Source organism: Bubalus kerabau, chromosome 10 (genome assembly GCF_029407905.1).
Source record: "Bubalus kerabau isolate K-KA32 ecotype Philippines breed swamp buffalo chromosome 10, PCC_UOA_SB_1v2, whole genome shotgun sequence".
Taxonomy (NCBI): domain Eukaryota; kingdom Metazoa; phylum Chordata; class Mammalia; order Artiodactyla; family Bovidae; genus Bubalus; species Bubalus kerabau.
Window position 1 is genome coordinate 77,288,822 of NC_073633.1, and position 15,402 is coordinate 77,304,223.

The window sequence follows — 15,402 nt, forward strand, 5'->3', positions numbered from 1 at the left end:
CCACAATGAGGTACCATCTCATGCTGGACAGCATGGCAGCTATCAAAAAGTCTACAAATAACAAATGCTGGAGAGGGTGCGGAGAAAAAGAACCCTCTTACACTGTTGGTGGGAATGCAAACTAGTACAGCCACTATGGAGAACTGTGTGGAGATTTCTTAAAAAACTGGAAATAGAACTGCCATACGACCCACAATCCCACTGCTGGGCATACACACCAAGGAAACCAGAATTGAAAGAGACACGTGTACCCCCAATGTTCATTGCAGCACTGTTTACAATAGCCAGGACATGGAAGCAACCTAGATGTCCATCGGCATATGAATGGATAAGAAAGTTGTAGTACCAAAAAAAAGAAAGCTGTGGTACATATACACAATGGAATATTACTCAACTGTTAAAAAGAATGCATTTGAATCAGTTCTAATGAGGTGGATGTAACTGGAACCTATTATACAGAGTGAAGTAAGTCAGAAAGAAAAGCACCAAAACAGTATATTAACTCATATATATGGAATTTAGAAAGATGGTAATGATGACCCTATATGCGAGACACAGATGTAAAGAACAGACTATTGGACTTTGTAGGAGAAGGTGAGGGTGGGATGATTTGAGAGAGTAGCATTGAAACATGAATATTATCATATGTGAAATAGATCACCAGTCCAGGTTTGATGCATGAGGCAGGTGCTCAGGGTTGGTGCACTGGGATAACCCTGAGGGATGGGATGGGAAGAGAGTGGGAGGGAGGGTCAGGATGGGGAACACATGTACACCAATGGCTGATTCATGTCAATGTATGGCAAAAACCACCACAGTATTGTAAAGTAATTAGCCTCCAAAAAAATAAAACAGGCCAGTATCAATGATGAATATAGATGTAAAAATTTTCATTGAAATACTAGTCCACTTATCCCAACAATACATTTAGAAGATCATATACCATGATCAAGTGGGATTTTTCTGAGGAATGCAAGGATTCTTTAATATCCACAAAAAATAAATGTGATACACTACATTAACAAATTAAAATATTTGATAATCTCAATAAATGCAGAAAAGGGTTTTGACGAAATTCACCATCCATTTATGGTAAATACTTTCCAGAAGGTAGGGGTATAGAGGGAACATACCTCAACGTAATAAAGGCCACATATGACACTCAGAGCTAACATCATACTCATGGTATCAGGGAACATGAAAAATGTTCAGTATCGCCAGTTACTAGAGAAACACAAATCAAAACTGCAATGAGATATCACCTCAGACCAGTCAAAATAGCAAATATCAAAAAAATCCACAAACAGTAAATGCTGGAGAGAGTGTAGAGAGTTCAAGGAACCCTCTTATATTGTTGGTGGGGAGGTAAATAGGTACAGCCACTATGGAGAGCAATACAAAAGTTCCTTAAAGAGCTAAAAATAGTTACCATATGATCCAATAATCCCAGTCCTGGACATATATCTGAAAGAAGACAAAAACTCTAATCAAGAAGATCCATGCACCCTAGTGTTATAGCAGCACTCTTTACCAATAGCCAAGACATGGAAGCAACGTAAATATCCACTGACAGCTGAATGGATAAAGATGTACGCACACACACACATGAATACTACTCAACCATTAGTGGTTGCTTATGACTGGGGGAATTAGGGATAGGAGGGTGATAGCTTAAGAGTACAGAGTTCTTTTTGAGGTCCTGAAAATATCCAGAAATTGTGGAGATAGTTATACATATCTGAATATACTAAAAAGCCATTAAATTATTTGGAATATGAAATATATCTCAATAATTAGATGATTGTTCACTGACTAATATTTATGACTTACATTTTGCTGAGGCCACATGGAGTGAGGGAATAGAGAAGAAAGTAAGAAGTGAGTACAATGTCTGTCAGGAAATTTTTTTATTTCACGCTTAGTCGGAGAGCAACCAAATAGAAGTGATTCTTGATTTTGAAGACAAGCAACTCGTGTACATTTTGATATACTACTTTCTATTTAAGTTTGCTTAACTACAATGGAGTTTTTCTCTAAGTTTATAAATAAAGGCCTGAATATAATCTTCTCTTCTTTTTCTTTGCCTCCAACCTCCTTTCTTCTTTACAGGGAGTTTACACTGGGAGAGTACTTACCCTTCAAGAATTATTGATCCATGTTGGGAAGTTAAATGCTGAAGCTGTTAGAGGTCAGTGGGCCAATCTTTCATGGGAATTGCTTTATGCCACAAATGATGATGAGGAACGTTATAGTATACAAGCTCATCCACTACTTTTAAGAAACCTTACAGTACAAGCAGCTGATCCTCCCCTGGGATATCCAATTTATTCTTCAAAACCTCTCCATATACATTTGGTTTAGAGGCCATTTGACTTGTAAATGTATTGTGAGCAAATGAGATGTGTTTATTTTTTCATTCTAGAAAAGTTATCATTGTGATTCCTTGTACTTCACTGGACTTCCCTCTCTCCTCCCACAAGTCAGATGCCTGAGAAAAGCTAAGCTCTATAAAGTTGATTTTCTTAGATAACTTAGTGGTATAAAACAACAACTTTATGTATAACATAAAAGTTAGAATTAGTTGGCCAATATTTGTGCCCTATGGATTGTGGTAGGCTTTGGTAAATATAAAACATTTGTATAAGATTATAAAATGAATTTTTTAATGCTTTCTTTAATGTGTGATAGGTGACTTGCCTTAGAGTAGTCAACAACTATGTAATTTTTACATGCTTAAAAGATATACATATCAGTGTTTTTTACATAATAATAATGATCCTACTGAAGGTTACAAAATGTATATATATTTATTTGAAATATATTAAATTTTATAGTATTTTCAAACTTTGTGCTATTTATTTTAACATTTAACATGCTCTGAATGTTTTCATATAATCTATTCAGTTTCTTTTCATATACTTCAATTCAGAAACCTTAAAAACTTTGAATAAAATCTCTTCCAAAAATTTTTTTAATTTTTTTCCCATATATCCTTTTGATATATTTAAAAGGAAAAGGGTTCATCCCATTCATCATGTGAATACTTAGCAGAATTAGCAACATTAAGGTAATCTGATTATGACTGTTAGAGGCCATTCTGTAGATCTGGCTTATTGTGCATTTCTTTTCCACTGAATATACTGATTCTGAAGAATGACTTGCCCAATACGACTACCAGTTACTATTGTCTTAAGTTGTTTGAACTCAAGCCAAAAACAGATAAGAGAAAAATTTTCATAATGTGATCAGGGTTTTATTTTCATTCTTTTGCTGCTTAGGAACTTTTTACAGGAACTTATAAGGAGGATAAATAATGAATCTGCATCATTTGAGATGAATTTTCTCTACACCTTTTATTTTCCTCTATGTTGTTGTTGTTCAATCTCTTAGTCGTGTCCAACTCTTTGTGACCCCATGGATTGCAGCATACCAGGCTTCCCTGTCCTTTAAAAACTCCCAGAGCTTGCTCAAACTCATGTCCATTGAGTTGGTGATGGCATCCAACCATCTAATTCTCTGTCATCCCCTTCTCCTCCTGCCTTCAGTTTTTCCCAGCGTTAGGGTCTTTTCTCATCAGTCGGCTCTTCACATCAGATGGCCAAAGTATTGGAGCTTCAGCTTCAGCATCAGTCCTTCCAATGAATATTCAGGACTGATTTCCTTTAGGATGGACTGGTTGGATCTCCTTGCAGTCCAAGGGACTCTCAAGAGTCTTCTCCAACACCACAGTTCAAAAACATCAATTCTTTGGCACTCAGCCTTCTTTATGGTCCAACTCTGGAAAAACCATAGCTTTGACTATATGGACCTTTGTTGGCAGAGTAATGTCTCTGCTTTTTAATATACTGTCATATTTTTAATATGGTGGTCATAGCTTTTCTTTCAAGGAGCAAGCATTTTTTTAATTTCATGGCTGCAGTCACCATCTGCAGTGATTTTTGAGCCCAAGAAAATAAAGTCTCTCACTGTTTCAGTTGTTTCCCCATCTATTTGCCATGAAGTGATGGGACCAGATGCCATGAGCTTAGTTTTCTGAATGTTGAGTTTTAAGCCAACTTTTTCACTGTCCTTTCACCTTCATCAAGAGGCTCTTTAGTTCCTCTTCACTTTCTGCCGTAAGAGTGGTGTCATCTGCAGTTCTGAGGTTATTGATATTTCTCCTGGCAATCTTGATTCCAGCTGTGCTTCATCCAGCCCAGCATTTTGTATGATGTACTCTGCATATAAGTTAAATAAGCAGGGTGACAATATACAGCCTTGACGTATTCCTTTCCCAATTTGGAACCAGTCCATTGTTCCATGTCTGGTTCTAGCTGTTACTTCTTGACCTGCATACAGATTTCTCAGGATGCAAGTAAGGCAGTCTGGTATTCCCATCTCTTTAAGAATTTTCCACAGTTTGTTGAGATCCACACAGTCAAAGGCTTTAGCGTAATCAAAGATGCAGATGTTTTCCTGAAATTCTCTTGCTTTTTCTATAATCCAACGAATGTGGCAATTTGATCTCTGGTTCCTCTGCCTTTCTAAATCCAGCTTGAACATCAGGAAGTTCTTGGTTCACGTACTGTTGAAGCCTAGCTTGGGGAATTTTGAGCATTACTTTACTAGTATGTGAAATGAATGCAATTGTGCAGGAGTTTGAACATTCTTTGGCATTGCCTTTCTTTGAGATTGGAATGAAAACTGACCTTTTCCAGTCCTGTGGCTGTTGCTGAGTTTTCCAAATTTGCTGGCATATTCAGTGCAGCACTTTCACAGTAGCATCATAGGATTTGAAATAGCTCAGCTGGAATTCCATCACCTCTACTAGCTTTGTTTGTAGTGATGCTTCCTAAGGCCCACTTGACTTTGCATTCCAGAATGTCTGGCTCTAGGTGAGTGATCACACCATCGTGGTTATCTGGGTCATTAAGATATCTTTTGCATAGTTGGTCTGTGTATTCTTGCCACCTTTTCTTAATATCTTCTGCTTCTGTTAGGCCCATACTGTTTCTGTCCTTTATTGTGCCTTTATTCTACCTTTATTCTGTCCTTTATTATTTTCATCTATAGTACCCTTTATTTAGTCTGTAGTAGCCTCTTGGCTTGGGAGTACAATAATACATTGTCTATAGTAAAGACTGAAATTATTTGAAATGTACCAATTAGATTTTTATTACTCTTATTCCTTTATTATGTGGAACAGTTCAGTACAGCAATGTTAAAGGATACTTTTTTGGACTAATTTCAGTTAATGAATTCACAAGATTTGTGTGTTAGTCATCTTGGGGAAAGCAATATAGTATAGTTATTAAAATGGGATTTGGTGTTACATCTGAGTTTGGATCTCAGGCTTATGATTTATGTAATTGAGATGTATTAGCTGGAAAAAAAATACATATATATACATATAGACAGAGAAGTCTGGCGGGCTACAGTCCATGGAGTTGCAAAAGTTGAACACGACTTAGTAACTAAACAGCAACAGTACATACATACACACACACATATATTTATTATGTATATATCTTTTTTGTCACTGACGGAAATTTTCTCATATCATTAAGAAACACTAATTATCCGTTTTAGTGATCATATAACTTTGATAGATATAAATAACAGAGTATTAGAGTATCCCTCAAATAATAGGCATTTTAAGTTGTTTAAAGATTTACACTATTATAATAGTGCCATGCCATGCTTTCCCTTTACCATGGATTCTTCTCAAACTGCCACAATGTCTCCATTCATTCATGGCCAAGTTTTCTCACCTTCATTCACTTATCAAAGTGTTCCTGTTTGGGTTCCATTTCTACTGTTCCCCCAAAATAAAGTTTTTATTAAAGTCATTATTTACTTTCATATTATCAAACCAACTACAGTTGACCCTTGAACAACGTAGGTTTGAACTGTGCAGGTTCACTTGTACATGGATTCTTTTCATTAGTAAATGCTAAGCTACTACAGGTCTGAAATCGTTTTCATGGAAACATAGGGCCTACTATAAATTATATACATATTAAAACCCCAGCACTGTTCAAGGGTCCACTATAGTTACTTTTATGTTCCTGTCTTATTTGGCAACCCACTCCAGTATTCTTGCCTGGGAAAAACCCATGGACGGAGGATCCTGGTAGGCTGCAGTCCATGGGGTCACAAAGAGTCTGATATGACTGAGCAACTTCACTTTCTTAAGCAGCACTTGACACTTTTGACAACTGCTTGAGTCACCTTCTTTATTTCTTTTGGACTTCCCTGACACCACATGATCTTTATTTTCTTCTTGTCTCCCTGACTACTCCTCAGTCGCTTTTGCTGCTTTTCCTTTTCTGTCTGACCTCTGTCTGAATTTTGGAATTTCTTCATAAATGGCTCAGGCCACCTCTTCTTATTCTACATTTCATCATAGACAATCGCATTCACTCCCAAAACCTTACATATCATCAATAAATGAATGATGTTCAAATACATGTACTCAACCTCTCTTAGCACTGCATCTGTGTATGTAACCATTTATCTCCATCTGATACAATCAAAATAGCTTGACCTTATTGAACTTGCCCTAAAACCAGCTTCTCTGACTTCCACTTTTAGTAGTGCACACATAATTCACATCAAACTTCTCACAGAGAACTGTGGAAGCTGTGCAAAAAATTTTTAAATCTGTGTCAAAAGTATCAGTGAATCAAGAAGACAGTGAAGGATTATATCACCAAGACCCAAGGTAGAATGAAACTTCAAGACCTGAGCTCAGCATTTGAGCTGCTTTTCTTCTAGGAACATTGGCTGATTCAGGAGGAGGTGGCTGGGAAGACAACTAACACTTTTGGCAGACTTCCTACTAAGTTAAAGCATTAAAGATGGAGTCCGGGGCTCTCCAAAGAAGGAGGGTAAAAAAAAATAGATCAATTTTGAATCTTTGCAATCTTGTCAAGGGGGCTTCCCTGGTAGCTCACCTGGTAAAGAATCTGCCTGCAATGCAGGAGACCCTGGTTTGATTCTGGATCGGGAAGACCTCCTAGAGAAGGAAATGGCAGCCCACTCCAGTATTATTGCCTGGAAAATCCCAAGGACAGAGGAGCCTGGTGGGCTCCAGTCTATTGGGTCGCAAAGAGTCAGACACAACTGAACAACTAAGCCCAAATCTTTTCAAAACTGGATTAAGGTGATCCTGGATTTGTACTGTACCTAGCTACTACCCTGAGCAAATATAAATCTTCTCTGGACCTTTTAATTATTTTTATAATTTTTCATATTTATGTTGGAAAATCTAAAATAAAACACCTGAGAAGATAAGACAACATGATCAAAATCCAAGAAAAACAACAGACAATAGGAACAAGCCCACAGGGGTTTATAACTAGAGGTTTGTACCTCTGAATCCCCTTCACCTATTTTGCCCCCTCCCATCAGTCACCTGTTTGTTGTCTGTGGCTATGTGTCTGTTGTTTTGTTTTGTTTTTTAGATTACACATATAAGTGAGATTATGTGGTAGTTTTCTTTGTCTGACACATTTCACTTAGCATAATACCCCTCTAGATCCATCCATGTTGTCTCAAGTGGCAAGATTTTGTTAATGGCCGAGTTATTGCATTGTATCAATATTTATATACCACATTTTCTTTATCCATCAATGGACACAGGTTGCTGCTGAAATTCTCCATCTTGTGTTTCAAAATCTTTAAATAAACCAAACATAGTTTTCCAGCCTGTGTCTAATCCCATTATCTGGGATTCCCTGTGGGCAAAATGAGCACTATCTTCTATGCACATAAATTTAAGTGTATCTAAACAGAATTGTGTTATAGTTCATCATTTGCTTTCTTCACTCATCACTGTGCTCTAGGATGTTGCCATGTGTGCCTTTATTCCATTGCTTTTACTTGCTTTATGTTGTACCCCATGCTGTACTCCATGGTGTCACTCTACCATTTACACGTTCCACATTTCCCAGTGGTAGCCACCAGGGTGGCTTCCAGCCTCTCCAACAACTATTCCAGTTATTTTATGGTGTTAATCAAGATTGCTGGGAGAAATATCAATAACCTCAGATATGCAAATGACACCACGCTTATGACAGAAAGTGAAGAAGAACTAAAGAGCCTCTTGATGAAAGTGAAAAACTCAACATTCAGAAAACTAAGATCATGGCATCCGGTCCCATTACTTCATGGCAAATAGATGGGGAAACAATGGAAACAGTGTCAGACTTTATTTTGGGGGGGGCTCCAAAATCATTGCAGATGGTGACTGTAGCCATGAACTTAAAAAACGCTTGATCCTTGGAAGGAAAGTTGTGACCAACCTAGTAGTGGTGGTGGTTTAGTCGCTAAGTTGTGTCCGACTCTAGTGACCCCATGGATTGTAGCCTGCCAGGCTCCTCTGTCCATGGGATTCTCCAGGCAAGAAGACTAGAGTGGGCTGCCATTTCGTTCTCCAGGGGATCGTCCCATCCCAAGGATTGAACCCAGGTCTCCTGCATTGCAGTCAGATTCTTCACCAACCTAGACAGCATATTAAAAAGCAGAAACATTACTTTGCCAACAATAGTCATGTATGAATGTGAGAGTTGGACCATAAAGAAACCTGGGTGCCAAAGAATTGATACTTTTAAACCGTGGTGTTGGAGAAGACCCTTGAGAGTCCCTTGGACTGCTAGGAGATCCAACCTTAGGATTTAGTCAATCCTAAAGGAAATCAGTCCTGAATATTCATTGGAAGGACTGATGGCTCCGGGACTTTGGCCACCTGATGCGAAGAACTGACTCATTGGAAAAGACCCTGGTGCTGGGAAAGATTGAAGGCAGGAGGAGAAGGGGTGACAGGGGATGAGATGGTTGGATGGCATCACCGACTTGATGGATATGAGTTTGAACAAGCTCTGGGAATTGGTGATGGACAGGGAAGCCTGGCGTGCTGCAGTGTGTGGGATCACAAAGAGTCGGACACTACTGAGTGACTGAACTGAACTGAACCTTGTCTATAACTAAAATGTGAACCACTTATCAGTGAGAACCATGTTTTTCTTCCCCTGTTCTTCTCCCTTGATAGTAAATAGTCAAGGAACGTTTGTTGGTTTTCTCTTGTAGCCTATGCATGTTTTCTACTGTAAGACACTAAAGGTTAAAGTAAAATTAACAATAATAACTAAAGAAAGTCACCAATGGAATCTTCCTGAGCTGAGTTTAACCCAGTCTTTACCCATTACTAGCTCTGTGACCTTGGGAAAGTAGCATCTACTTGCTTTGGGCATTTCTTTCTTCATCTACAAAGGTGGATAATACCACCTACCTTAGAGGGCTGTTATGAGGAATAAGTTAATTAACTAATTACAAAGCACCTCAGTACAGTAAATGACATATAACAGGTTTTTAAAAATAATGGCTGCTATGAGTCCTACCTACGGTGTCAAATTCCAGTCATTTGTACCTGTGAATTCTTCCAAGAGAGTGTAAGCACCTTGGAGGCAGGACCTTTTCAGACACTTCTTTGTATCTGCCCGCTATCCACACTCTGCTTCATATAATAGCCCATGCATTTATGGTAAATGGATTACTGTAATTCTTGGGTTAGCATTCTGCTAACCTAGATTTTAAGCATATATACTAGAGTATGTTACCCAGAAATGTAATATGTGTTAACATATTTATTGAAAGACTCCTGTCATTCTTGTTATTACATATTGAAAGGAAAGTTGTGTCTATTAAGAAATAAAATGACAAATTATTCTTCAATGTGTAAGAAGATCACTGTTTTTCGTATTTTCCATTTCTCTTTCCAGTGGCTTGAAAAATGCAAATACTCCTTCAGTCATGTTTTTTTTTCACGCTTCTAAAATAAGAGGAATCTGCATCCTGTAAAAGAATAACAGAAACATGAATCAGTTTCTTCTACCCCAGGTTTTGACAATTAATTCCTTCTGTTTTGAGGAGCTATATCATTATGATTCACTGGAGAATCCTTATAAATCCTTGGAAAAATACTTAAATAGGAATAAAAATCATAGCCAAAATTCTCAAGCTACGCAAAATATCTCTAAGGGGCTTAGCAACATTATTTCCCTGTCATTTGTTAACATCTGAGTATGCCATTTCATAAATGCTGAAATTTCTACTATTACTCTTCTGATCAGCATGTTATACCTACACTGGCTTGCTTTAATAAATACAAAGAGTCTTTAGAATTAAAATACTTGAAAGATAACTCCAAAATCATTTGTGAACTTTTAGTATATTGCTTAAAGAGTAAAACAAGGCAATTCAATAATTTTTAAGAGGTGACATTTCATCTGGGAAGATGCCCATTTACCACTCTCAAGAATATATACTAAATAAGACAAAAGCAAATTATAACACAAAATTGAATGATGTTATTGTTTTTGATGCCTAAAATTAATAACAATTCATCAAAACAAAGTTCCAGACATACTGTTCCTAGCCTAAAGAACAGAAACAAATTTGTGCCTAGACAACCTCATGGACAGTATGAAAAGGCAAAAAGATAGGACACCAGAAAATGGGCCCCCTAAGGTCACAGAGGCTTCCCTGGTGGCTCAGACAGTAAAGCGTCTGCCTACAATGCGGGAGACCCGGGTTCAATCCCTGGGTTGGGGAGATCTGGAGAAGGCAATGGCACCCCACTCTAGTATCCTTGCCTGGAAAATCCCATGGACAGAGGAGCCTGGTAGGCTACAGTCCATGGGGTCGCAAAGAGTCGGACATGACTGAGCAACTTCACTTCATTTCAGGGTCACAGGGTGTCCACTATGCTATTGGGGAAGAGCAAAGGGCAATTACTAATAGCTCCATAAAGAATTAAGTGGCTGGGCCAAAGTGGGAACAACATTCAGTTGTGGATGTGTCTGGTGGTGAAAGTAAAGTCTAATGCTGTAAAGAACAATATTGTATAGGAACCTGGAACGTTAGATCCATGAATCAAGGTAAATGGAATGTGGTCAAGCAGGAGATGACAAGAAAACAACAGAATGATCTTGGTTCATTTGGCGATGCCAAAGAATGTTCAAACTACTGTACAACTGTGCTCATTTCATGTGCCAGCAAGGGTATGCTCAAAATCCTTCAAGCTAGGCTTCAGCAGTATGCAAACCAAGAACTTCCAGATGTACAAGCTGGGTTTCAAAGAGGCAGAGGAACCAGAGATCAAATTGCCAACATTTGTTTTATCATCGAGAAAGCAAGGGAATTCCAGAAAAACATCTATTTCTGCTTTACTGACTACACTAAAGCCTTTGTGTGGATCACAGCAAACTGCAGAAAATTCTTTAAGAGACCACCTTACCTGTCTCCTAAGAAAGCTGGATGTGGGTCAAGACGAAACAGAACTGGATGTTGAACACCTGGTTCCAAATTGGGGAAGGAGTACAACACGGCTGTATATTGTTTATTTAACATCTAAGCAGAGTACATCATGTAAAATGCTGGGCTGGATGAATCACTAGCCAAAATCAAGATTGCTGAGAGAAATATCAACAATCCCAGATATGTAGATGATACCATTCTAATGGCAGAAAGTAAAAAGGAACTAAAGAGCCTCTTGGTAAAGGTGAAAGAGAAGAGTGAAGAAACTGGCTTAAAACTCAGCATTCAAAGAACTAAGATCATGGGATCTGGTCCCATCACTTCATGGCAAATAGAAGGGGAAAAAGTGGAAGCACTGACACATGTTCTTTTCTTGGGCTCCAAAATCACTGTGGACGGTGACTGCAGTCATGAAATTAAAAGACTTGCTCCTTGGAAGGAAAGCTATGATGAACCTAGACAATGTATTAAAAAGCAGAGACATCACTTTGCCAACAAAGGTCCATATAGTCAAGTCATAGTTTTTCCAGTAGTCATGTATGGATTTGAGAGGTGGATCATGAAGAAGGTTGAACACCAAAGAATGGATGCTTTCAAATTGTGGTGCTGGAGAAGACTTTTGAGAGTCGTGTGGACTGCAAGGAGATCAATCCAATCAATCCTGAAGGAAAGCGACCCTTAATATTCATTGGGAGGACTGATGTTAAGGCTGCAGCTCCAAGACTTTGGCCACCTGATGAGAAGAGCTGACTCATTGGGAAAGACCCTGATGCTAGGAAATATTGAAAGCAAAAGGAAAAGGGGGCAACAGAGGATGAGATGGTTAGATAGCACCACCGACTCAATGAACATGGATATGAGCAAACTCCAGGAGATAGTGAAGGACAGAAAAGCCTGGGGAGCTATAATCCATGAGATCATAGAGTCAGACACAACTTAGTGACTGAATAACAACAACAACGTTTAGTTTGGGAATAGTAGTGGCATTCTCTTAACTGAGATTCTTACAAACAAATTTCAATAAGGAGATGAATATACACAATACAAAATAACAGTAGGGAGGAAAGAGCAATGAGGAGAGAAGTAAAAAAAATGAACAACTTTTTGAAGTTTCTAGGGTTTTGTGTAAAGAATAAGATATATCTCAGAATGATTTGGGGAGATGAATGGATGCCCAGTTTATCATAAAGTGATAAAGCAGTGAGACCATGTAATAAGCAATAGTTCAAATATGTTGGTAGGAAGAGAGAAGTCATGATTTTTAGCAAATGTTAGATGTAATGCAATGCCTATATTTACACTGCTGTTTAGTTGCTAACTCATGTCTGACATTTTTTGCCAGGGTCCAGCCCCGGCTGATCCAGGGTATTTGAAGGGGAGACGGTGCCAGTGACTATTTATTTATTTATTCATCAAAGATATAAAGAGTAATAGAATGAGGATAGCTCAGTAGGAAAATTCAGTGGAGAAAAGAGGCTGAGTAGCTTGGTTTACGCGGAAAATCAATATAACCTGTGACACCAGGTTAGCTCTCACCACGGAGGCCGCAGGCGCCCTCTCGAATAGCGGAAGGTGCCCCACCTTAGACACCTTCTCAAGTGGGTCTTAGAAGCCCAGGCAAATAAATGGTCGCAGAGGACCTCTGTGCTCCAGATGGAGACTCAGCTGGAAGTTAAGGAGAAAAATGACATGGGGAGACCAAGCTTTGGTGAGCAAGGCCAGTAGCTTTATTTTCAACAGGGGTTTTTATACCCTAAGTTACACATAGAGGATAATAGGGGATGCAAAGTCAGCAGTCTTTGATCCTTATCAAAAACCAGGGTTTCTTTCCTGCAAACTTATCATATACAAATGGTTTAGGTGATTTACATCATCTTCTGGCCAGAAGGCCTATTAACATTTTATGACTCTTGACAAAGACTTATTCTCTAAGAGTAATTATTCTAAGGTTTGGCGCCATCTTCCGAAGGTGTTAGATAAAATTGCATCCCTATAGGGCAGATGTGTAATGGGTCTACAACAAAGGAAAGAATTTATTACCTTAAGGGTCTAAAGTTGCTAACACTAAGGCCACTACTTATTTTTTCTACATACCAACTATATTAATACACATTAAAGTATACAATTCAGGGGATGTGGAAACTTGGCAGCAAGCATTGGCTCATCAATGAAATCTTTTACTAGTTTTATTCTGACAGTTTCTAACTCTCTGAGAGGCTCTAAGCTATTTGAATATCTTAAGCTTCCCGTGCCTCTCGAGGCTGGGAGACTGTAAAAAATCATATGCATAGCTGTAGGAGACCGGGTAAACTTGTCAGACGAGTTAGAGAGCTATCTGAGGGGTTTGGATTTAAACACTCCAAATTGCCCAGGAACTTTATTAATTGGAGCTGTAAGTTAACTCTTTGACAGAGCGAGATGGTGGTGGGGGACAGCCCCCAGTAAAGTCAGAGGTGAGAGCACAAAGCAATAAAGTAGGCAGACTCTGGTTTTTTGGGGGTAGATGCTCAAGAATATCCAGGGGGACTCCTGGTTCGATCCTACCTTTGCATATGCCAAGCCTCCTTCCTCATGACCTTTGTCACGAGTGGAATGCCTCACCGGCTCCCGGCAATTTTTGTTACCCCATGGTATATAGCCCATCAGGCTCTGCTGTCCATGGGATTTCCCAGGCAAGAATACTGGAGTGGGTTGCCATTTCCTTCTCCAGGTGATCTTCCTGACCCAGGTATCAAACCTGCATCTTCCACCTTGGCAGGTGGATTCTTTACTGAGGCACTAGGGAAGCCCAAGATTTACATTAGGTATTCTGTTGGTATTCTGTAAACAAAACAAAATAACCTTCTTATGAACAACTGCTACAATGGGAATGAAACTCTAGCCCCTAATCCTTCTTTCCCCTCGGAAACAGTGATTTCTATAATGCATTCTCCCTCTGCCATATTATTTAATTCTTTAATCTTTACTGTCTGTTTGCTAAATATCCTCCTGCCATCAAAACAAAAGCAGTAACAGCTAATACTTAATGAGTATAACACACCATGGTATGTTTTAAGAGCTTTCCACATACTAACTCATTTAATCCCCATAACAATCCTATGACTAGGTGCTACTATCAACAGTAATCTTCCATTTTGTAGATGGTTCAGTTCAGGTCAGTTCACTCGGTCGGGTCCGACTCTTTGCAACCCCATGGACTGCAGCACACCAGGCTTCCCTGTCCATCACCAATTCCCAGCTTGCTCAAACTTATGTCCATTAAGTCGGTGATGCCATCCAACCATCTCATCCTCTGTCATCCCCTTCTCCTGCCTTCAGTCTTTCCCAGCATCAGGGTCTTTTCCAATGAGTCAGTTCTTCACATCAGGTGGCCAAAGTATTATAGATGAGGAGATTGAGATATAGAGAAATAACCTACCTGGGATCATATGATGAGTACGGGGTAGAGCTGGGATTTCAGCCTAGGTAGCCCAGCATCGTGCTCCATGCTTTTAACCAGAATGTTGGTTCACCTCTTTAGTAAGGTGGCCTTTCCCCTCAACTCTTATCTATCACTGGGCACAGTGCCACTTTATCTGCTGTCCTCTAAATTTCAGACTCTGATGCAATATTTGATGAAGCTCTACCTTTAAAACCACCCCACAGTACCAAGTTCCAGCATTATGAAATCACTTATAAATGTTTTGACCCAAAACAAACTGGTTAGTATAAAATGAATAGCCCTCTTCCTGATTTTTCAAGTTTTAAACATGTTAGTGCATATTGAAAGTTTTATAACCTTTAAGTCTCTTTAAGTATTTTGTTTGGGTTTTTGGGTTTTTGCTTCTTTTTTCACCAGTTCATTTAACGTTCCTCACTTTTCTGGAAAAATGAGTGCTGAAAGAATAAGCTATCAGCAAGTTTTCCTAAACACCGACACAGGCACATTTCAGATGTGCAAACTGACCTTCTAGAACAAAGTCGAAGGAACCAGTACTACAGGTGAGACTACATCTCTTAATAGTGTGGAAGTGCTTTGACAGAGGGCTGACGTGCACCTAGTCCTGGGGAGAAATGGGGCGGGTGGGGAAGCCAGGTATTAACCCAAGGAGGTAACACAGAATG

General features: G+C 39.0%; 2 protein-coding genes across 5 annotated transcripts in view; one reads left to right on the forward strand and one right to left on the reverse strand.

The window, feature by feature from the left end:
* Window positions 1–3,771, forward strand: part of PCNX4 (pecanex 4) — a 40,166-nt gene extending 36,395 nt beyond the window's left edge. For all 3 annotated transcript variants that reach the window (XM_055538238.1, XM_055538239.1, XM_055538240.1), the window contains one exon: window positions 2,110–3,771. In XM_055538238.1, the coding sequence (XP_055394213.1) occupies window positions 2,110–2,361 (252 nt within the window). In that variant the 3' untranslated portion in view covers window positions 2,362–3,771. The remainder of the gene's footprint in view (window positions 1–2,109) is intronic.
* Window positions 3,772–5,160: 1,389 nt separating this feature from the next.
* DHRS7 (dehydrogenase/reductase 7) overlaps window positions 5,161–15,402 on the reverse strand; it is a 28,434-nt gene continuing 18,192 nt past the window's right edge. The window contains exon 7 of one of the 2 annotated variants that reach the window (XM_055538242.1): window positions 5,161–9,834. In XM_055538242.1, the coding sequence (XP_055394217.1) occupies window positions 9,787–9,834 (48 nt within the window). In that variant the 3' untranslated portion in view covers window positions 5,161–9,786. The remainder of the gene's footprint in view (window positions 9,835–15,402) is intronic. The other variant, XM_055538241.1, reaches the window with a different exon arrangement.